This window comes from Brachyhypopomus gauderio, chromosome 19 (assembly GCF_052324685.1).
Source record: "Brachyhypopomus gauderio isolate BG-103 chromosome 19, BGAUD_0.2, whole genome shotgun sequence".
In the NCBI taxonomy this organism is placed as follows: Eukaryota; Metazoa; Chordata; class Actinopteri; order Gymnotiformes; family Hypopomidae; genus Brachyhypopomus; species Brachyhypopomus gauderio.
In genome coordinates, this window is record NC_135229.1 from 15,700,618 (window position 1) to 15,723,009 (window position 22,392).

A 22,392-nucleotide genomic window follows, 5' to 3' on the forward strand; every position below is an offset into this window, starting at 1 on the left:
TGTGACAGATGCGCGCGTGTGTGTGTGTGTGTGTGTGTGAGAGAGAGAGAGAGAGAGAGAGGCAGTGACAACACTCCTGTTGCTATCCCAGTGAGCTCTAGTGAAGGTGGTCCCTTGTGGAATTTCTAGACCAGTGGCCACACACACACACACACACACACACACACATACACACAATACCTGTGCTCTGTTTTTGCGTTTGGATAATTCTATAATGTATTCAGTGCAGCTCTTCTAGTGAATTTATAGAGTAGGCTTCAATCTGGGAAGCTAATTACAGTGCTAACCTTCATTTAAGCTTAGAAGGGCCACATCCCAATTACCTTAGAAGGAGAAAGCACATTGTTGCTAGTAACTACAGGTACTGTGCTCGTGATGTCATTGTGGTCTTTTCTGTCATCACATGTGCTGTTGATGTATGTAGCTTGGGGCTTTATTTGCCTAAAGATGTGATGGGCTGCCTGGATTGTGTGGGCTCAGCTTCAGGTTCAAATATATGATCTTCATGATCTTATATGATCTTTCTTTCCATCCTCAAAGAACCATTTTCTTCACTTTTTGTTCTTTTTACTTGCTAATCCTAACCCCTAACTCCTAAACCCTAAACCTTAACCCTAAACACTAACCCTAACACTATCACTAACCTTAACCTTTTCTTTTCCAGCAATCTCTAGCCATAATTTATAAAATAATACATGCAAATCACTTTGCACACATATACATATGGCTAAAATATATGGACACCTGTCCTAATGATTGAGTTCAGGTGTTTTAGACACATCCTTTTCTAGCAGGTGTAGAGCCACAGAGAAACACTGACAGTAGGAAAGGTTCAGACTGAACTTCACGTTGTCTTAGGACTCCTCCTTTGCCAGAAGTCTGATCATTAGATTTCTGTCCTGTTAGATTTGCTCTAGTCGGCTATAAGTGCTTTTATTTTGACATGCAAGTAGCTAGGAGTAACAATAGTTCAGCCACAAAGCCGTAGACCACACCAACTCATTGAGCGGTGCCAGCATGTTGCAACACTCACTACAGAGTTCCAAACCACCTCTGGGACCAACATAAGAGTGTCATGAAATGGATGTCATGTGTGGATAAGGCTAGCCTAGTCTGCACCATGCTAATCATCAGCTGGTGTGGTGTGCCAGTGTGCTGCCACTGGACTCTGGAGCAGTGGAAATGTTTTCTCTGGGGTGATGAATCATACTTTGCTGGCAGTCTGATGGAGGGTTTGGCAGATGCCAGGACAATACTCAATCTTAGAATGCATAGTGCCAACAGTGAGGATTGGTGGAGGCATAATGGAGCAGGCTGTTGTTCAGGGACTGGGCTAGACCCGCAGGTCTGAATGTAATGGAGGGTAATGTAAATGTTACAACATGCAAAGACATTTTGGACTAACTAACTTTGTGCCACTGTGCACAGAGCAATGTCCATAAAGACATGTCCATAAAGACATGTCCATAAAGACATGTCCATAATCACATGTCCATAAAGACATGTCCATAATGACATGTCCATAATGACATGTCCATAATGACATGGTTTGACAAGCTCTGCACTTGGTGCCATTGAGCACCTTTGATATTGATTGGAGCGCTGAGTGAGGCCGGACTGCTACAGAATAAATGGGAGGCAACTCCATATTACATTTTCACCAGTATTTTCTTTTTACTGTCTTTGCCATATGTATGAACAAGAGAAAACTAAGTCAGAAACTAAACTCCACCCCTTAGTTCCAAGCCCTGCCCTTCTCACCATTAGACTTTCATCAAAGGTCCTGCCCTCAATATGTGTGTATGTTTGTTTGTATGTAGAAGTGTGTACTATATAAGTTCTTGAAACAACCTGTTCAAGCAGGTTGTCGGCAATCTAGATCAACATCTCACAGTTTCTCTTAGACTTCTCATAGAAATAATGTTTAACAGAAAATAAAGAAACTGCATTGTCATTCCAACATAGTGTGTTTAGAGCTGATGGCCTCATATTGTGGTGGTAAATAGGAGTACATTGTACTTCAATACACTGTGGTGGTAAATAGGAGTATACTGTACTCCAGTACGCTGTGGTGGTAAATAGGAGTATACTGTACTCCAATACGCTGTGGTGGTAAATAGGAGTATACTGTACACCAGTATGATGTGGTGGTAAATGAGAGTATACTGTATTCCAATACACTGTGGTGGTAAATAGGAGTACATTGTACTTCAATACGCTGTGGTGGTAAATAGGAGTATACTGTACTCCAGTACGCTGTGGTGGTAAATAGGAGTATACTGTACTCCAATACGCTGTGGTGGTAAATAGGAGTATACTGTACACCAGTACGATGTGGTGGTAAATGAGAGTATACTGTATTCCAATACACTGTGGTGGTAAATAGGAGTACACTGTACTCCAGTACGCTGTGGAGGTAAATGGGAGTATACTGTACTCCAGTATGCTGTGGTGGTAAATGGGAGTATACTGTACTCCAATATGCTGTGGTGGTAAATGGGAGTATACTGTACTCCAGTACGATGTGGTGGTAAATGGGAGTATACTGTATTCCAATACACTGGGGTGGTAAATAGGAGTACACTGTACTCCAGTACACTGTGGTGGTAAATGGGAGTATACTGCACTCCAGTATGCTGTGGTGGTAAATGGGAGTATACTGTACTCCAATATGCTGTGGTGGTAAATGGGAGTATACTGTACTCCAATATGCTGTGGTGGTAAATGGGAGTATACTGTACTTCAGTATGCTGTGGTGGTAAATGGGAGTATACTGTACTCCAATATACTGTGGTGGTAAATGGGAGTATACTGTACTCCAATATGCTGTGGTGGTAAATAGGAGTATACTGTACTTCAGTACACTGTGGTGGTAAATGGGAGTATACTGTACTCCAGTATGCAGTTTGTTTGCTGTTGTCTGCAGGAGCAGCACTGTGTGCTAAGGCAGTGCTTCTTGTTCTTCAGAGTTTGAAATGTCTGCCTTTCTGCTCCAGCTGATGGGGTCACTGCAGGGTCACTGTACTGTCATGACCTCTTTGAGTGGAGTAGTACCCTGGTTTTGTTTGATCCACTTGTTTCTCTTTCTCAGTAGTTACACATCTTGGTGTGGTGTTATTGTAGTGAGTGAACAAGAGAGAGAGAGAGAGAGAAAGAGAAAGAGAGAGAGAGAGAATGCGTTTGTGGAGTGTGAGAACAAGTGAGAACAACAGACGGAGGATTTCCTAAAAGTTGCATTAGCTACGAATGTAACTCAAATGTTTGACCTTCTGCTTCCTAATCCAGAGAACATTAGCATGGTAGTGAGACATTGAGACAATAAATTAAAGTACAGTAGAACCCCGGAACTCCAGTTATATGCCACTAGTTGGCGTTAGTTGGTGCTTCTCGACACTCCATCCAGAACGAATTAGCGTCGAGTTCCGGGGTTCTACTGTATTTTCATTTCGAGTATGAAATCTAACACTGCCTCCTGACCACTCCCACATTAAAGAAGGCCATGAATTTAGCATGGCAGACTAGTGTGGCAAGTTACTATCCTAGTGTTCTACTATGTAGTTTTATTTAATGAAGTTTGTGAAATGTGGGATTTTTCTTTGAAAATCTGTGAAATTTGTTGTTTTTGATAAACTTGTTCTATGAAATTAACCAAATTTTTGGAGCCCTAATTGTAACTGTGACACATCTGTTCTCTTAAGGATAAATCTTTAAATGGGATACTGCAGAGAGTGACTGTAACCCAAGGTTTTAAGTTATAGAGTGACTCCAAAGCAAGGCTTTGAGGTAGAGAGTGACTCTTAACACAAGGCTTGGAGGTAGAGAGTGAGCCAGCTCCAGCCAGCAGCAGTGTGAGTGTTGTGGTTATGTCCCAGGCTTTGAGTGAGGTGGGGTAAAGGGAAGGAACTTGAAGCCTTGTATTAAAAGGCTACATTCTCGGTCCAGGCCAGAAGTGAGCCAGAGAAAGACAGCAAGAGGGAGAGAGAGAGAAGAAGAGAGAGAGGGAGGGAGTGAAGGAGGGAGGGTGGGAGGAAAACTTGATTTCCTTTTCCAGCAGAGCCATACATCACAGGGCCTCCCAGCTGCACTGTCACCGGCTGACAGAATGACACGTGTCATTTATCAAAGTGGCAGCCGGGGGCCTTGGGAAACACGTAGCACAAAGCCTACGAGAGTTCTATCCACCTACCCAACACCACCTCCCCAACACCATCTCCGCAACACCACCTCCCCAACACCACCTCCCCAACACCACCTCCCCAACACCACCTCCCCAACTCCACCTCCCCAACACCACCGCAACACCACCTCCCCAACACCACCTCCCCAACACCACCGCAACACCACCTCCCCAACACCACCTCCGCAACACCACCTCCCCAACACCACCTCCCCAACACCACCTCCCCAACTCCACCTCCCCAACACCACCCCGACTCCACCTCCCCAACACCACCCCAACTCCACCTCCCCAACACCATATCCCCAACACCATATCCCCAACACCACATCCCCAACACCACATCCCCAACACCACATCCCCAACACCACCCCAACACCACCTCCCCAACACCACCTCCCCAACACCACCTCCCCAACTCCACCTCCCCAACACCACATCCCCAACACCACCCCAACACCACCTCCCCAACACCACCTCCCCAACACCACCTCCCCAACTCCACCTCCCCAACTCCACATCCCCAAGCATGCAGCTCTCTCCCTACACAACCTCTGCCAAAAAAGAGGCCCTGATATGTGTTCTGTCCTCTAGCATGGCCCGCTTACACACACACACACACACACACACACACACACACACACACACACACACACACACACACACACACACACACACACACACACACACACACACACACACACAACCTGTCTTGGGCTTCTCTCTGTCTGCTGCACTGATTTTCTGGTAGCGTTGTTCTTGTCTAAGGTAAACAGCGTGCCAGTTAAGAATCTTTTGAAGTTTATTATTGGTGTGTGTGTGTGTGTGTGTGTGTGTGTGTGTGTGTGTGTGTGTGTGTGTGTGTGTGTGTGTGTGTGTGTGTGTGTGTGTGTGTGCTTGTATGGGTTTGTCTCCCATGTTTGGAGCCCATGTTTTAAAATAATCTCCATGTCCCTGCATAATGAGATACCAGCAATAGCTGCCATCAGAAACATTCAGTTGCTTCAAGGGTTAGTGTGGGACTCATGATGCCACAGCCTGACCTACTAACGCCACCGTTAACGCTGCTCCGCTAAGAGAATGCTTGCATCAGAAATCCCATAAAAACACACACACTATGAAAAATGGATCCTGCTGTGTACAAAAAATGCTATGACACCAAACAGAGCAGATATAAAGGTCTATAGAACAGATCATCCGATTCATTCACCTGATTCATTCACTTGATTCACACACTAATTCTCTTTTAATAACATTTGTTTCCATTATGTTTTCTTTGCTATGAACATTTTCATCCAGGACAGTGTTGTCCATGCAATTTAGTTCTGAAAAAGGTATGTATTTCTTTGTCAACAACACATTATTCTGTTTATTCATTTGTATAAATTCACTTAAGCATTGAAAACACTAACAAAGAAAAACTTCTTTATAACGTAGAATGTGAATAATAATAATAATAATAATAATAATAATAATAATAATAATAATAATAATAATAGTATACCTGTAATCAATTTAAGAAACGATTCCATGCACAGAATGTTTGATGGCATTTGACTCATTATCTTAAACACTGGGAGACACTGTTGTTTCTTTTCCTTCTCTCCCTAGAAAGCCCCTGTTTATTATTACTGGAGGTATTTTTGTGTTTGTGGCAGAATGATGACCTCCGGTGGGTTCTTTTCTGCATCCCCTCTCTCTCTTTCTCTCTCTCTCTCTCTCTCTCTCTCTGCGATTCAGGAAAACATTTACACCCATTTTGCAGTTTAATTTTGTAATCAGCAAAACAAAAAATAAACTATGTACTAAGAACTTAAGTACTATGTAACACAATCTCTAATAATGATATCTCTCTATTCCTGTTTGGCCCTCTTACCCTCACTCCGTCCTCTTATATATATATATATATATATATATATATATATATATATATATATATATATATATATATATATATATATATATATATATATATAATATGTGTGTGTGAAACTGTGTTTGTTGTGTCTTTAATATGAATTTGGTTTGCAGGTGTGTCGGTATGCCCTTTGACCTGGCACTCCTGTGTGTCGGTATGCCCTTTGACCTGGAACTCCTGTCTTTGGGATGATGTGTTCTCACCTACCCACTGTCATGGTTCACACACACAAATAGATGATGACAGTGTGACTTAAATATCACATCTTAGTACTTTACTACTACATGTTAGTGTAGGGTTTTACTACTACATGTTAGTATATGGCTTTACTACTACATGTTAGTATATGGCTTTACTACTACATGTTAGTGTAGGGTTTTACTACTACATGTTAGTATATGGCTTTACTACTACATGTTAGTGTAGGGTTTTACTACTACATGTTAGTATATGGCTTTACTACTACATGTTAAGATATATGGCTTTACTACTACATGTTAGTGTAGGGTTTTACTACTACATGTTAGTATATGGCTTTACTACTACATGTTAGTGTAGGGTTTTACTACTACATGTTAGTATATGGCTTTACTACTACGTGTTAGTGTAGGGTTTTACTACTACATGTTAGTGTAGGGTTTTACTACTACATGTTAGTATATGGCTTTACTACTACATGTTAAGATATATGGCTTTACTACTACATGTTAGTGTAGGGTTTTACTACTACATGTTAGTATATGGCTTTACTACTACATGTTAGTGTAGGGTTTTACTACTACATGTTAGTGTAGGGTTTTACTACTACATGTTAGTATATGGCTTTACTACTACATGTTAAGATATATGGCTTTACTACTACATGTTAGTGTAGGGTTTTACTACTACATGTTAGTATATGGCTTTACTACTACATGTTAGTGTAGGGTTTTACTACTACATGTTAGTATATGGCTTTACTACTACATGTTAGTGTAGGGTTTTACTACTACATGTTAGTGTAGGGTTTTACTACTACATGTTAGTATATGGCTTTACTACTACATGTTAGTGTAGGGTTTTACTACTACATGTTAGTGTAGGGTTTTACTACTACATGTTAGTATATGGCTTTACTACTACATGTTAAGATATATGGCTTTACTACTACATGTTAGTGTAGGGTTTTACTACTACATGTTAGTATATGGCTTTACTACTACATGTTAGTGTAGGGTTTTACTACTACATGTTAGTATATGGCTTTACTACTACATGTTAGTGTAGGGTTTTACTACTACATGTTAGTATATGGCTTTACTACTACATGTTAGTGTAGGGTTTTACTACTACATGTTAGTGTAGGGTTTTACTACTACATGTTAGTATATGGCTTTACTACTACATGTTAGTGTAGGGTTTTACTACTACATGTTAGTGTAGGGTTTTACTACTACATGTTAGTATATGGCTTTACTACTACATGTTAGTGTAGGGTTTTACTACTACATGTTAGTATATGGCTTTACTACTACATGTTAGTGTAGGGTTTTACTACTACATGTTAGTATATGGCTTTACTACTACATGTTAGTATATGGCTTTACTACTACATGTTAGTGTAGGGTTTTACTACTACATGTTAGTATATGGCTTTACTACTACATGTTAGTGTAGGGTTTTACTACTACATGTTAGTATATGGCTTTACTACTACATGTTAGTGTAGGATTTTACTACTACATGTTAGTGTAGGGTTTTACTACTACATGTTAGTATATGGCTTTACTACTACATGTTAGTGTAGGGTTTTACTACTACATGTTAGTATATGGCTTTACTACTACATGTTAGTGTAGGGTTTTACTACTACATGTTAGTATATGGCTTTACTACTACATGTTAGTGTAGGGTTTTACTACTACATGTTAGTATATGACTTTACTACTACATGTTAGGATATGGCTTTACTACTACATTTGAGTGTATGGCTTTTCTACTAAATTTGAGAATAGAGCTTTTCTACATTTGAGTGTAGGGCTTTACTAGTACGTGTTTGTTTTTCCGTGCAGTCTTTGGAGGCAGTGCCCCCCCATCCCAACCACACACGGTACAAAGAGCTCATTGTTGTATTATTGGTGTCTGTGTAGAAGAGAGATGTGCTTCAACTGACATTCAAATGCTTGTGGCTACACAACACAAACAGGTTGTGAAGAGTGTGGTTGTGTATATGGGGTGTGAGTGTGTATATGGGTGTGAGTGTGTATATGGGGTGTGAGTGTGTATATGGAGTGTGGGTATGTATATGGGGTGTGAGTGTGTATATGGGTGTGAGTGTGAGTGTGTATATGGAGTGTGAGTGTGTATATGGGGTGTGGGTGTGTATATGGGGTGTGAGTGTGTATATAAGTGTGAGTGTGTATATGGGGTGTGAGTGTGAGTGTGTATGTGGGTGTAAGTGTGAGTGTGTATATGGGGTGTGGGTGTGTATATGGGTGTGAGTGTGAGTGTGTATATGAGTGTGAGTGTGTATATGAGGTGTGAGTGTGAGTGTTTATATGGGGTGTGAGTGTGTATATGTGTTAAGCGGGGTTGTGCGAACGCGCACAAACCGCTTGAGGTTTTGTTAAACGGACCCAAATGCCAAACCACAAACAAAATAAAGCCAGCTCTGACATAGGCCCCCCCCACTAGGCCCGAGACCCTGCGGGCCAAGAGCGACGGCCCTGTCGCGACGGAACTCCCGAATCAAGGCAGGGCACAGGACGCGCGAAGCCGGAACCCAGCAGCGTTCCTCCGGACCGTAGCCCTCCCAGTCCACCAGGAACTGCTCCCGACCCCAAACCTTACGCATGTCAAGAAGACGCCTAACCATGTAGGCAGGACCCCCACCGATGGTGCGGGGAGCCGGAGGCACCGGAGCCCTAGGTAGAGCACACAAAACCGGCCGAAGCTTAGACACGTGGAAGACCGGATGGAGCTGAAGAGAAGGAGGAAGTGCCAGGCGATAAGCCATGGGGTTGACCCGCCGAACCACCTTGAAAGAGCCCCAGGAACCGCAACCTCGTCTTCCTGGTCGGCAAACATAGGCGGGGGGAACCCGTTGAGACACTCGAACGGGGACATCCCCAGCGATGAGTGCCACAGAGTGTTGTGGGCGTACTCTGCCCACACAAGGCGGTCGGCCCAGGTCGACGGGTTGGCGGAGGCCAGACAACGTAGCGTCTGCTCCAGGTCCTGGTTGACCCTTTCGGTCTGGCCATTGGACTGGGGATGAAACCCCGAGGAGAGGCTAGCCTTGGCCCCCAACAACCCGAGAAAGGCCGCCCAGAAACGGCTGGTAAATTGGGGTCCTCAGTTGGAGACCACGTCGACCGGGAACCCATGAGCCCTAACTATATGCTCCAGGAACAACCGTGCCGTTTCTTGAGCGGAAGGCAGCTTGGGCAATGCCACGAACTTGGCTTCCGGTTACAAAGTCCATGGAGACGTGAGACCACGGGCGCGAGGGTACCGGAAGAGGGTGCAAGAGACCCAAGGGCCTGTCTGGGGTTTAAGCGTTTGGCCTGTTGGAGGTAGGCCAAATTTTTATGGTCGGTCCATACCTGGAACGGATGTTTGGCCCCCTCCAACCAATGCCGCCATTCCTCCAAGGCGGTTTTAACCGCCAGCAACTCCTTGTCCCCAACGTCAGTTATGCTCGGCGGGTGTGAATAAAAGAGTGGTGAGAATAAAATAAAAAGAATGGTGAGAACAGTGAGAATAAAACGCACAGGGATGGAGTTTAGGTGGCATCCCTGACCTCTGAGACAGTACTGCCCCGACCCCTTCGTCCGAGGCATCAACCTCTACAGTGAAAGGGAGCCGGGGCAGCCACGAAACGTGCTTTGAGAGCATCGAAGGCCGCCTGGGCCTCAGGGGTCCAGGCAAACGGTCCTGGGTACTTTCTGGTAAGGGCGGTGAGAAGAGCGGCTACTCTGCTGTAGTCTTTGACGAATCGGCGGTAAAAGTTGGCGAACCCTAAAAACCGCTGTACTTGGCGAAGCGTTGTGGGTTCAGGCCACTGAGCAACGGCCTTGGTTTTAGCAGGGTCCATAGCTAGCTTGTTTTGTGAAATTATAAACCCCAAAAAGGGGACCTCAGTGGCGTGAAAAACCGACTTCTCTAACTTAACATAGAGGTGGTTCTCCAGCAAAAACTGGAGGACCCGACGGACATGTTTGACGTGTTCTTGTTGCGAGCGACTGTATATTAGAATATCATCAAGGTAGACATAAACATAACAGTCCAGTGCTTCTCGCAGGACTTCGTTAATGAGCCGTTGGAAAACAGCTCATTATCATTCATGAGCCCGAACGGCATGACTAGGTACTCATAGTGACTGGACGGGGTGATAAAAGCTGTCTTCCACTCGTCCCCCTCCCGTACCCGAACCAGATTGTACGCGCTTCGAAGGTCGAGTTTAGTGAAGACCACGGCCTGCTGTAGGGACTCGAAAGCGGTGGCCATAAGAGGCAGCGGGTGGCAGTCTTTTACGGTGATTTTATTTAGGCCCCGGTAGTCGATGCATGGTCTTAACCCCCCATCCTTTTTACCAACAAAGAAAAACCCTGCCCCAGCCGGGGACGTGGATGGCCGGATGAGACCGGCCGCCAGGGATTCCTGGATGTACTGTTCCATGGCTTTTCATTCGGGCATTGCAAGAGAGAACAGTCTTCCCCGGGGAGGACTGGTACCAGGTAGCAGGTCAATAGCTACATCATAGGACCTGTGAGGTGGGAGGATGTTAGCCTTTTTTTGCTGAATACCTGTTTAAGGTCGTAGTATTCAGAGGGAACCCGACTTAGGTCAATGGACTCAGACGGCCCATAGGGCGCACTGGCCCTATGAGTAAGGAGGCAGGATTGTCTACACATAGGCCCCCATCGGCTGACTGTCAGATTAAGCCAGTCTACTTCGGGGTTATGACGTTGAAGCCACGGAAGACCAAGGATAAGAGGAGTCTTGGGGGCACTGATGACGTACAGGGTGAGGTGCTCAACGTGTTCTTCTATGGACAGCTCAACGGGGATGGTTTGGTCAGTGATCTCCCCAGAGGAAAGCGACCTGCCGTCCACGGCAGCGACCGAAAGCGGTCTTTGTAGTGAGACCAAGGGCACCCCAAGGTCCCTGACTAATGTGGCGTCAATAAAGTTACCCGCTGCCCCTGAATCAATGAAGGCAAGCTGACAATGTTCGGAAGTGCCTTGCCATGTCAAGTTTGTGTGGAGGGTTAAACTGGTGTAGGGAGGAGAACCCGAGAGGCCCACCGGAGGTCTCCCGTCTACCGGCGGGCTTTTGCTTTTCCCTGCAGGTCTGGACATGTGGTGAGTTTGTGACCCAGGTCACCACAGTAAATACACCGGCCCTCTGACAAACGCGTCTGCCTCTCCTGTGGGGTTTGTCGGGTCTTTCCTATCTGCATGGGCTGTTCCCCGTTGTCCCCCCTGGCTTCACCGCTTGAGACAGGGGGGTTAACTCTGGGGGCATGTGTGGTGCTGTTGCTCTGGGGCCTGTGCCGCTGCGTACGTTCCCGCAGCCTGTTCTCCAAATGTACCGCAAGGTTAATGTATGCGTCAAGACCGTCGGGGAGCTCGCGGACTGCCAACTCGTCGTTAAGCCCCTCCTGGAATACTGCCAGCAGGGCTGCAGCCTCCCACCTGCTCTCTGCCGCTAGAGTTCTGAACTCCAGGGAGTACTCAGAGACGGAGCGCTTGCCTTGGCGCAGACGCAACAACCGACTGCCCACTACTCCCCCTGAGGCAGGGTGGTGGAAAGCCTGCCGCATGGCCTCGGCAAAGCGGTCGTATGATGCACACAGCTCAGGCTGGTTTTCCCAAACAGAGGTTGCCCAGGCCAAAGCCTTTCCAGAGAGCAGTGTCACCACGTAGGCCACTTTAGCCTTCTCAGTGGGGAACCGTGACGGTTGCTGTTCGAACACCAAAGAGCACTGGAGCAAAAATCCCCTGCATTCCTCCGGATCCCCAGAGTAATGTCTAGGCACAGGTAGGGCGGGCTCTACACGTGCCGTGACAGCAGGAGGATCGGGTGCACGGGGAGCACTGGTAGCCTGTGATGTGGCCTGAGTGGCAGCCTGCAGCGACATGGTCAAGTTCTGGAGTTGGCCTAATATCTGTTGCAGTGTCTGCTCATGACTACCCAGCAACTGACCTTGTTGAGCTACAGCGGTCCTCAGCTCCGCTACAGCTTGTAGTGTGGCTGGGTCCATGTTGTGGCTGAGTTGTTCTGTTAAGCGGGGTTGTGCGAACGCGCACAAACCGCTTGAGGTTTTGTTAAACGGACCCAAATGCCAAACCACAAACAAAATAAAGAACTGAAGCCTCCGCCAAAAAGTGATGCGGGAAAAGCAGGGAAAGAAAAAACGCCCTTGTGAAAATAAACACAAGGGGAATAAATACAGGGAAACAGAGAAAAGAAAACACGGAGAAGACTCAACGCGAGGTAAATACAAAATAAGAAAAAATATATAATTCACTATCAGGAAACAAAACCGCGGAATGGAATCGACGCGACGAGGAAAACCAGCAAAATAGAATCTAAATAAATAACCCACAACTAAGGGACGCGGAAAGAGATCAACGCGAAAACGAAAGCAAATAAAACGATAGAAATAACAAACCAAAGAACGCGGTATTAATATCAAAGCAGAAACGAGAGACAAGGTAAGGTAACGAAAACAACCAGGGAAGGACTAGCAATCAAGCCAAAAGCAGCAAAATAAATGAAACCCTTCCTAACAAACCAAAAAACTAGATAGGAAGAATATAGTGGGAGGAAAACTTGAGAATGGCCCAAAGGGAGAAGGAGTGAACACTCGAAAATACAGGGGAAAGCGACGAGAAGAAACACTGAAGAGAATATATAGATTACAACACACTGGAAACCATGAAACAGGCTGACCGCTTGAAAGGACCAAACAACTCAGCGAAGATGATCCGCAACCAACCTCCTTAAGAATGAATGAAATCGGCTGCGGCTCATCTCCGCTGATTACGTGACATAGACTGGGAACGCCCTCTGGTAGTCATGGTATGAGTAGAGGTCGGACCTGCCCTGACAGAGGACCGCGAGTGCCCTCTAGTGATCACGGGCGGGGCAGCGCTGTGGCCAGCCCTGACAATATGGGTGTGAGTGTGTATATGGGGTGTGGGTGTGTATATGGGATGTGAGTGTGTATATGGGGTGTGGGTGTGTGTATATGGGGTGTGAGTGTGTATATAGGGTGTGGATATGTATATGAGGTGTGGGTGTGTGTATATGGGATGTGAGAGGGTATATGGGGTGTGAATGTGTATATGGGGTGTGTGTGTGTGTATATGGGGTGTGAGTGTGTATATGGGGTGTCAGTGTGAGCATGTGTATATGAGTTGTGAGTGTGTATATGGGGTGTGGGTGTGTGTGTATATGGGGTGTGAGTGTGTATATGGGGTGTGGGTATGTATATGGGATGTGAGTGTGTATATGGGGTGTGGGTATGGGGTGTGGGTGTGTATATGGGGTGTGGGTGCGTGTATGGGGTGTGATTGTGAGTGTATATGGGGTGTGAGTGTGTATATGGGGTGTGAGTGTGTGTATATGGGGGGGTGTGAATGTGAGTGTATATGGGGTGTGGGTGCGTGTATATGGGGTGTGAGAGTGAGTGTGTATATGGGGTGAGGGTGTGTATATGGGGTGAGGGTGTGTATATGGGGTGTGGGTGTGTATATGGGGTGAGGGTGTGTATATGGGTGTGAGTGTGTATATGGGTGTGAGTGTGTATATGGGTGTGAGTGTGTATATGGGGTGTGGGTATGTATATGGGATGTGAGAGTGTATATGGGGTGTGAATGTGTATTTGGGTGTGAGTGTGTATATGGGGTGTTGGTGTGTTTTTGGGGTGTGGGTATGTATATGGGGTGTGGGTGTGTATATGGGATGTGAGTGTGTATATGGGGTGTGGGTGTGTGTATATGGGGTGAGTGTGTATGTGAGTGGGAGTGTGTATATGGGGTGTGGGTATGTATATGAGGTATGGGTGTGTGTATATGGAATGTGAGAGTGTATATGGGGTGTGAATGTGTATAAGGGGTGTGAGTGTGTATATGGTTGTGAGTGAGTGTGTATATGGGGTGTGGGTGTGTATATGGGATGTGAGTGTGTATATGGGGTGTGGGTGTGTGTATATGGGGTGTGAGTGTGTATATAGGGTGTGGATATGTATATGAGGTGTGGGTGTGTGTATATGGGATGTGAGAGGGTATATGGGGTGTGAATGTGTATATGGGGTGTGTGTGTGTGTATATGGGGTGTGAGTGTGTATATGGGGTGTCAGTGTGAGCATGTGTATATGAGTTGTGAGTGTGTATATGGGGTGTGGGTGTGTGTGTATATGGGGTGTGAGTGTGTATATGGGGTGTGGGTATGTATATGGGATGTGAGTGTGTATATGGGGTGTGGGTATGGGGTGTGGGTGTGTATATGGGGTGTGGGTGCGTGTATGGGGTGTGATTGTGAGTGTATATGGGGTGTGAGTGTGTATATGGGGTGTGAGTGTGTGTATATGGGGGGGTGTGAATGTGAGTGTATATGGGGTGTGGGTGCGTGTATATGGGGTGTGAGAGTGAGTGTGTATATGGGGTGAGGGTGTGTATATGGGGTGAGGGTGTGTATATGGGGTGTGGGTGTGTATATGGGTGTGAGTGTGTATATGGGTGTGAGTGTGTATATGGGGTGTGGGTATGTATATGGGATGTGAGAGTGTATATGGGGTGTGAATGTGTATATGGGGTGTGAGTGTGTATATGGGGTGTGAGTGTGTATATGGGGTGTGAGTGTGTATATGGGGTGTGAGTGTGTATATGGGGTGTTGGTGTGTTTTTGGGGTGTGGGTATGTATATGGGGTGTGGGTGTGTATATGGGATGTGAGTGTGTATATGGGGTGTGAATGTGTATATGGGGTGTGGGTGTGTATATGGGGTGTGGGTGTGTATATGGGGTGAGGGTGTGTATATGGGATGTGAGTGTGTCTATGGGGTGTGAGTGTGTATATGGGGTGTGAGTGTGAGTGTGTATATGGGATGTGGGTATGTATATGGGGTGTGAGTGTGTATATGGGTGTGAGTGTGAGTGTGTATATGGGTGTGAGTGTGTATATGGGGTGTGGGTATGTATATGGGGTGTGGGTGTGTGTATATGGGATGTGAGAGTGAATATGGGGTGTGAATGTGTATGGGGTGTCAGTGTGAGCATGTGTATATGAGTTGTGAGTGTGTATATGGGGTGTGGGTGTGTGTATATGGGATGTGAATGTATATGGGGTGTCAGTGTGAGCATGTGTATATGAGTTGTGAGTGTGTATATGGGGTGTGGGTGTGTGTATATGGGGTGTCAGTGTGTATATGGGGTGTCAGTGTGAGCATGTGTATATGAGTTGTGAGTTTGTATATGGGGTGTGGGTGTGTGTATATGGGGGTTGAATGTGTATATGGGGTGTGAGTGTGTGTATATGGGGGGTGTGAATGTGAGTGTGTATATGGGGTGTGGGTGTGTATATGGGGTGAGGGTGTGTATATGGGGTGTGAGTCTGAGTGTGTACATGGGGTGTGGGTTAGAGTCCTGCACCGGGTCGGGTACCCACGGGTACCCACGGGTACGGGCAAATAGATGCTGAAACGGGTGGGTTTTACACATACCGAAATTTTACGGGTGGGTATGCGGGCGGGTAAGTTAAAATACGGGTGGGTATGCGGGTGGGTAAGTTCAATAAGTGGTCATTTTTAGTAGGCTTTTATTTGCTACGTAATGAACATAGTGTTACATTTTGCCTGATTAGCACCTCCCGATGGTGGTGGCGAAGCTCAGGGGAGCTTACTTATACCGTAGCTCCGTTGGCCAGAGCGGGCTGAACTTTACTCTTCACCTGTTCTGTGGTAATACCCAAACTTCGGTTCTTTTCCATGAGCAGAGGCTGGTTATAACGCAGTACCGGGCATTTATTGTAGCTTGCTTGGTGGTTACAAAGCAAATGGGTGGCCGTGCTAGAACAAGGAAAATTACGAGAGAACTTAGCGTTTAGGATTTGTGATCCAAGAGCGCAGAACGCAGCTCAAACCTGGGATTGTGGACGATATACTGTTCCTGCACAGTAACCTAGGATAGATTTGTGAACCTATGCGATTTTATTTAGTTGTTATACTGGCATTTGTTCCCTCTCGTTTTGCAGTTGCTAATTTTAGATAGGAATAGCCATACTGTTCCTGCACAGCGACCTTATATTTTATTTTGTGTTGTACTGACGTTTTTCAGAGGCGCATTGAAAAATAAAGTGCTCTATAGGAATACTTTCGATTTGTGTGATTTTTCACGGGCACGGGTGGGTAACGGGTAGAATATTAACGGGTCTGGGCGGGTACGGGTTTAACTTTGAAATAGCTACGGGTTCGCGGGCGGGTGGGTGCTGTACTCTGCGGATATGGGTGGGTACGGGTCTCAAAAATCGGACCCGTGCAGGACTCTAGTGTGGGTGTGTGTATATGGGCTGTGAGTCAGAGTGTGTATATAGGGTGTGAGTGTGTATATATGGGGTGTGAGTCTGAGTGTGTATATGGGGTGTTAGAGTGTATATGTTAGAGTGTATATGGGGCGTGGGTGTGTGTATATGGGGTGTGAGAGTGAGTGTGTATATGGGGTGTTAGTGTGTATATGGGGCGTGGGTGTGTGTATATGGATGGGTGGATGATTGTATGCATCAGGAAAGACTGATACCTAAAACGTCTCTCCTTTTTGTCTGTCTGACTGTCTGGCTCTCTGTCCAGCATTAAACTCAACACCCTCATGACTGAGTGTGATTATGCAGAAATGTTCAAACCCAAATAGGAACTGTATGCCTCTTTTGTCATCAGCAGATAATGGATTAGGTGCTTAAATGTGATATAGCTGTTGTTCTCAATTGCTTATTTCAATTCATATTGAACACTGGCACACAATCCTCAGATACCAAAGCCGAGGTTTCTATTGCCCAGTAGGTGGATCAAACCTCACTCTTCCTGGATTTGACTAGTAAAACATTAAAACTTCAGTAAACTGTGTGTCTGCAAAACCATGCATACACCTTTCATTCCATCTGTTGTTAAGGTTCAGAATCTGATGCATCACTGACTTCTTCAGATCAAATGCTCACCAAGGTTCATCACATGAAGTTGTGCATGGGACTATTAAAGTAGATATGAACACATGTAAATAAACAGTAACTTTCAGTAACAGGAAGTAACAAAAACTACAGTGAGACACTGACTGTGAAAGGTTGGGCAAATGGGAGAGGTGAATCAGAAGAAGGAAAATGTATGAAAATGTGAGAGAGAATGAGTGGGTGTGTGTGTGTGTGTGAGAGAGAGAGAGAGAGAGAGAGAGAGAGAGAGAGAGAGAGAGAGAGTGTGAGAGAGAGAGTATGTGTGTGTGTGTGAGAGAGAGAGTGTGAGTGTGTATGTGTGCATGTGTGTGGGTCATCTCTGTGTGGAGATTACGAACTCCACCAAAACACAAGCTTCAATGTGAGGCCACACTGGTGGTTTCCATTTTAAAGACAGCTGATTTAGAGGGCTTTAAAAGAGAGAGAGAGTGTGAGAGTGTGTTTGTGTGTGTGTGTGTGTAAGAGTGTGTGTGTGTGTGTGTGTGTGGTGAGAGTGAGTGTGTGTGTGTGTGTGGTGAGAGTGTGTGTGTGTGTGGTGAGAGTGTGTGTGTGTGTGTGGTGAGAGTGTGTGTGTGTGTGTGTGGTGAGAGTGTATGTGTGTGTGGTGAGAGTGTGGTGTGTGTGTGTGGTGAGAGTGTGTGTGTGTGTGGTGAGAATGAGTGTGTGTGTGGTAAGTGAGAGTGTGTGTGTGGTGAGAGTGAGTGAGTGTGTGTGTGGTGAGAGTGAGTGAGTGTGTGTGTGTGTGTGTGTGTGTGTGGTGAGAGTGAGTGTATGTGTGTGTGTGTGTGTGTGGTGAGAGTGAGTGTGTGTGTGGTGAGTGTGTGTGTGTGTGTGTGTGTGTGTGTGGTGAGAGTGTGTGTGTGTGTATGTGTGTGTGGTGAGAGTGAGTGTGGTGTGTGTGTGTGTGGTGAGAGTGTGTGTGTGTGTGGTGAGAATGAGTGTGTGTGTGGTAAGTGAGAGTGTGTGTGTGTGTGGTGAGTGTGTGATTGTGTGTGTGAGTGTGTGTGTGTGTGTGTGTGTGTGTGGTGAGAGTGTGTGTGTGTGTGTGTGTGTGTGTGTGTGTGTGAGTGTGTGTGACTGCTGACCACAAGGGTTAAATATTGATCAGGTGTCGACAGAAGCCCATGACCCGGCAACACTCTCCACTAAGACGGAGCACATGGTGTGTACTTGTACAAATATATCCTGAGGCTTGTGAATATTTCTCTCTCGCTTTCTCTCTCTCTCTCTCTCTCTCTCTCTCTCTCTGTCCCCCTCTCTCTCTCTGTTCTGTTTTGTATCAAGGGTTTAGACTGGATCAGTGAGATTTTGACAAGTACATATACAATTTTTAACAAGGCCGTATGTCTTAAGTCAGGGGTGCCCATTATGTCGATCGCAAAGGAAGTGTGGGTAGATTGCATGACATTAAAAAGTAGTGGATGAATGACAGGCTATCATTCATCTGCACTGACGGTTGTATTTTGATTGACATACATGGTAGCCAATTTGATGTTGTCAGGGCTGTACCCAGAGCCGCTCCTCCTGTCGCCACAAGAGGGGACTCACGAGCCAGTGCTCGCTCCCGAGCCAACACTCGTTCGCGGACCAGTGCTCGCGCTCAGACCGGCGTTGGTTCACGAACACGTTCGCGCACACACAATCAGCAATGATGACCTGCAGCTGTTCGCCTTCCTATTTAAGTAGGACGGCTGCAGAGTCTCATTGCTGAGTTGCTTGTTGCCATCTCTATGCGCTTCCAGCCAGCCTCTCCTTGCTTTTCAAGTCTCCTCATTGTACTTACCTTGTTCGCTCTTTTCTCTGTCATTTTTCCGAGTTCACTCACCACTTCTGGCCAGCCCTGTTATTTCCCTATCTAGTTTTGTTTGTTATTTTGAGAAGGGTTTTTTGTTTGAGCCCAGTCGTGGTTTGAGAGCCAGCTACTTCTCCTGGCGTCTTCAGTTCGTTTCTTTGTTTTGGTTTCCTCGTGTCGAGTATTCCTTTCTGTTTCATGTTTTCCTCCGTTCTTCCCTTTCACGGAGGTTTTTTTGTTTGGCGCTTTTCTCGCATTCCTTTTGGTACATACCAACACGTAACAGAACAACTCAGCCTTAACTATGGACCCAGCTACATCACAGGAGTTAGTGGATTTGAGAACTGCCGTTTCACTACAAGGGCAGAGGTTAGGCAACCATGAACAGACACTCCAACAAATATTAGGCCAACTACAAAACCTAACCGCTGTCATGCAGGCCACCACACAAACAGTACAACATCCTGTCAGCCCAAGCAGCTCTAGTGAGACCGTTGCTGCCGTGACACGGTTAGAGCCTGCCCTGCCCGCTCCTAGACATTACACTGGGGACCCTGAGGAATGTAGGGGCTTTTTGCTTCAGTGCTCACTTGTTTTTGAGCAACAACCGTCGTGCTTCCCTAATGACAAAGCCAAAGTGGCTTATGCCCTCGCTCTCCTCTCAGGCAAAGCGCTAGCCTGGGCGACACCCGTATAGGAGAACCAGCCTGATCTGTGCGTGTCTTATGAACGGTTTTCCCAGGCCATACGGGAAGCGTTTTATCACCCTGCCTCTGGAGGTGTAGTGGGCACCCGGTTACTGCGTATACACCAAGTCAAGCGTTCCGTGTCTGATTACTCTTTGGAGTTCAGGACGCTGGCCGCCGAGAGTCGGTGGGGTGCTACAGCATTGTTGGCCGCATATCAGGAGGGGCTGAACGATGATTTGAAGGACGAATTAGCCGTTCGTGACCCCCCTGACACTCTAGACTCCTGCCTAACGCTTACCGTCCGGCTTGATAACAGGCTACGCAGCAGCGTCGGTCTCAGACCATGGACTCCTCATATGCCGTCAAACCCAGTTCATGAGGAGCATATAGTCAGAGAGGATAGACAAGACCAGCCCATGCTGTTGGGTCATACCTGCCTGATACAACAAGAGAGACAGTCACGCATGCTAGGGGGTCGCTGCTTGTATTGTAGGAAAGAGGGGCACAAACGAGCTGATTGCCCTGGCTTACAGGGAAAAGAGCAGGTCCGCCGGTAGAAGGGAGGCCTCCGGTGGGCCATTCTAGTTCTCCCCATCTGTGTGGTCTCACGCTCCACGTGGCGTTGTCATGGCGAGGAGCTGACCAACACCGGTTGCTCGCGTTCGTCGACTCGGGTGCAGCAGGGAACTTCATAGACGCCGCTCTGGTTGAGGACCTTCAGATACCTCTGGTACACTTAGGGACGCCCCTCATGGTGGCTGCGGTTGATGGACGTTTGCTTGTCTCATGGGAGATCGCCAAACAAACCATCCCGTTAGACATGAAAATTGGGGGGCATGCCAAACGTATCACCCTATACGTCATTAGTGCCCCTAAAACTCAACTGATACTCGGCTCCCCTGGTTACAGGGTCACAATCCGGAGGTTGACTGGCTCAACCTGTCAGTCAGACAGTGGGTGTCTGTATGAAAGAGTACCTGTTTAAGCCAAAAAAACATCCGCAGCCACACAAGATCACCCGAGCCCCTTAATCTCAGTCAAGTTCCTGTTGAGTACCATGATCTCCGGGATGTATTCAGTAAACGGCAGGCAGGTTTTTTACCGCCCCACCGGTCGTATGACATAGCTATCGACCTGCTGCCCGGAACCAGTCCCCCCCGTGGCCGGCTTTTCTCCCTTGCTGTACCCGAGCGGAGGGCTATGGAGGCCTACATTAAGGAGTCCCTTGCTGCAGGACTCATTCAGCCATCTACTTCCCCTGCTGGCGCAGGCTTTTTATTTGTCGGGAAGAAAGACGGGGGCCTAAGGCCCTTTATAGATTACAGGGGCCTGAATAAAATAATGGTAAAAGACCATCATCCTTTGCCTCTAATGGCCGCTGCCTTCGAGGCTCTACAGCAGGCAACTATATTCACCAAGTTAGACCTGCGTAGTTCCTACAACTTGGTCAGAGTACGGGAAGGCGACGAATGGAAAACCGCCTTCATCACGCCATCAGGGCATTACGAATACCTTGTTATGCCGTTCGGCCTCATGAACGCCCCGGCGGTTTTTCAAAGATTTATAAATGAAGTACTGCACGAAGCGCTAGATCGTTATGCGTTTGTCTATCTAGATGACATCCTGATTTATAGCCGATCTCGCCAGGAACACACTAAACACATGCGTCGGATCCTCCAACTGCTATTGGAGAACCATTTATATGTTAAGTTGGAGAAGTCTGTTTTCCATGTGGAAGAAGTGTCATTCTTGGGGTTCAGGGTAGCCCAGAATAGGTTGGCCATGGACCCTGGCAAAACCCGGGCAGTGGCTCAATGGCCTAACCCCACATCGCTGTGTCAAGTCCAATGTTTCTTGGGGTTTGCTAACTTCTACAGACGCTTCATAAAGAATTACAGTTCGGTAGCCGGGCCACTCATTGCACTGACTAAACGGTCGAGTGGTCCGTTCAACTGGTCTCCCGAAGCCCAGACCGCCTTCGACGCTCTCAAAGCGCTTTTTGTCTCTGCTCTCATCCTCAGTATACCTGATCCCGATCTCCCATTCATGGTGGAAGTCGACGCCTCCAACGAGGAAGTCGGGGCGGTGCTGTCACAGAGGACAGGAACCCCATCCAAGCTCCATCCCTGTGCCTACTATTCCCACCGACTAACGCCCGCCGAACGGAATTATGACATAGGGCAGGGGTAATCAATTAAATCTTTCCGCGGTCCATTTTTGGCAGATAGCTCAGACCTTAGGTCCGGGTTCGCGGTGGCGAAAGAAAGTTGTTGGGGGGGGGGGGGGGGTGGGGGGGGAGTGGCGAACGAAAGTTGTTGAGCGGGGGGGGTTGAACGTAACACTCAAATGGGTGGTGAACGTAACACTCGTCTGAAAATAATAGTCTCCCGTTAAAATTTTTTTGGCATTTGGGTCCGTATCCAGTTAATCAGGAATGTGATTGGGTCCAGACAGGACGGCGTTCGGGTCCGGACCGCGGTCCGCCATTTGGTGATACCTGACATAGGGGATAAGGAGCTTCTGGCCGTTAAGATGGCCTTGGAGGAATGTCGGCACTGGTTGGAGGGGGTCAAACATCCTTTTCTGGTTTGGACCAACCACAAAAACCT

At 46.8% G+C, this 22,392-nt stretch overlaps 1 protein-coding gene across 5 annotated transcripts in view; it reads left to right on the top strand.

The window, feature by feature from the left end:
- The window catches only part of LOC143482832 (teashirt homolog 1-B-like), a 48,190-nt gene that overhangs the window by 9,142 nt on the left and 16,656 nt on the right, over nucleotides 1–22,392 (top strand). The window contains exon 1 of one of the 5 annotated variants that reach the window (XM_076981385.1): nucleotides 5,776–5,849. The exons of 3 other annotated variants lie outside the window; for them this stretch is intronic. In XM_076981385.1, coding sequence (XP_076837500.1) covers nucleotides 5,837–5,849 — 13 coding nt within the window. In that variant the 5' untranslated portion in view covers nucleotides 5,776–5,836. Of the gene's footprint in view, nucleotides 1–5,775; nucleotides 5,850–21,764; nucleotides 21,970–22,392 lie in introns of those variants that run through there. One more of the 5 variants, XM_076981386.1, reaches the window with a different exon arrangement.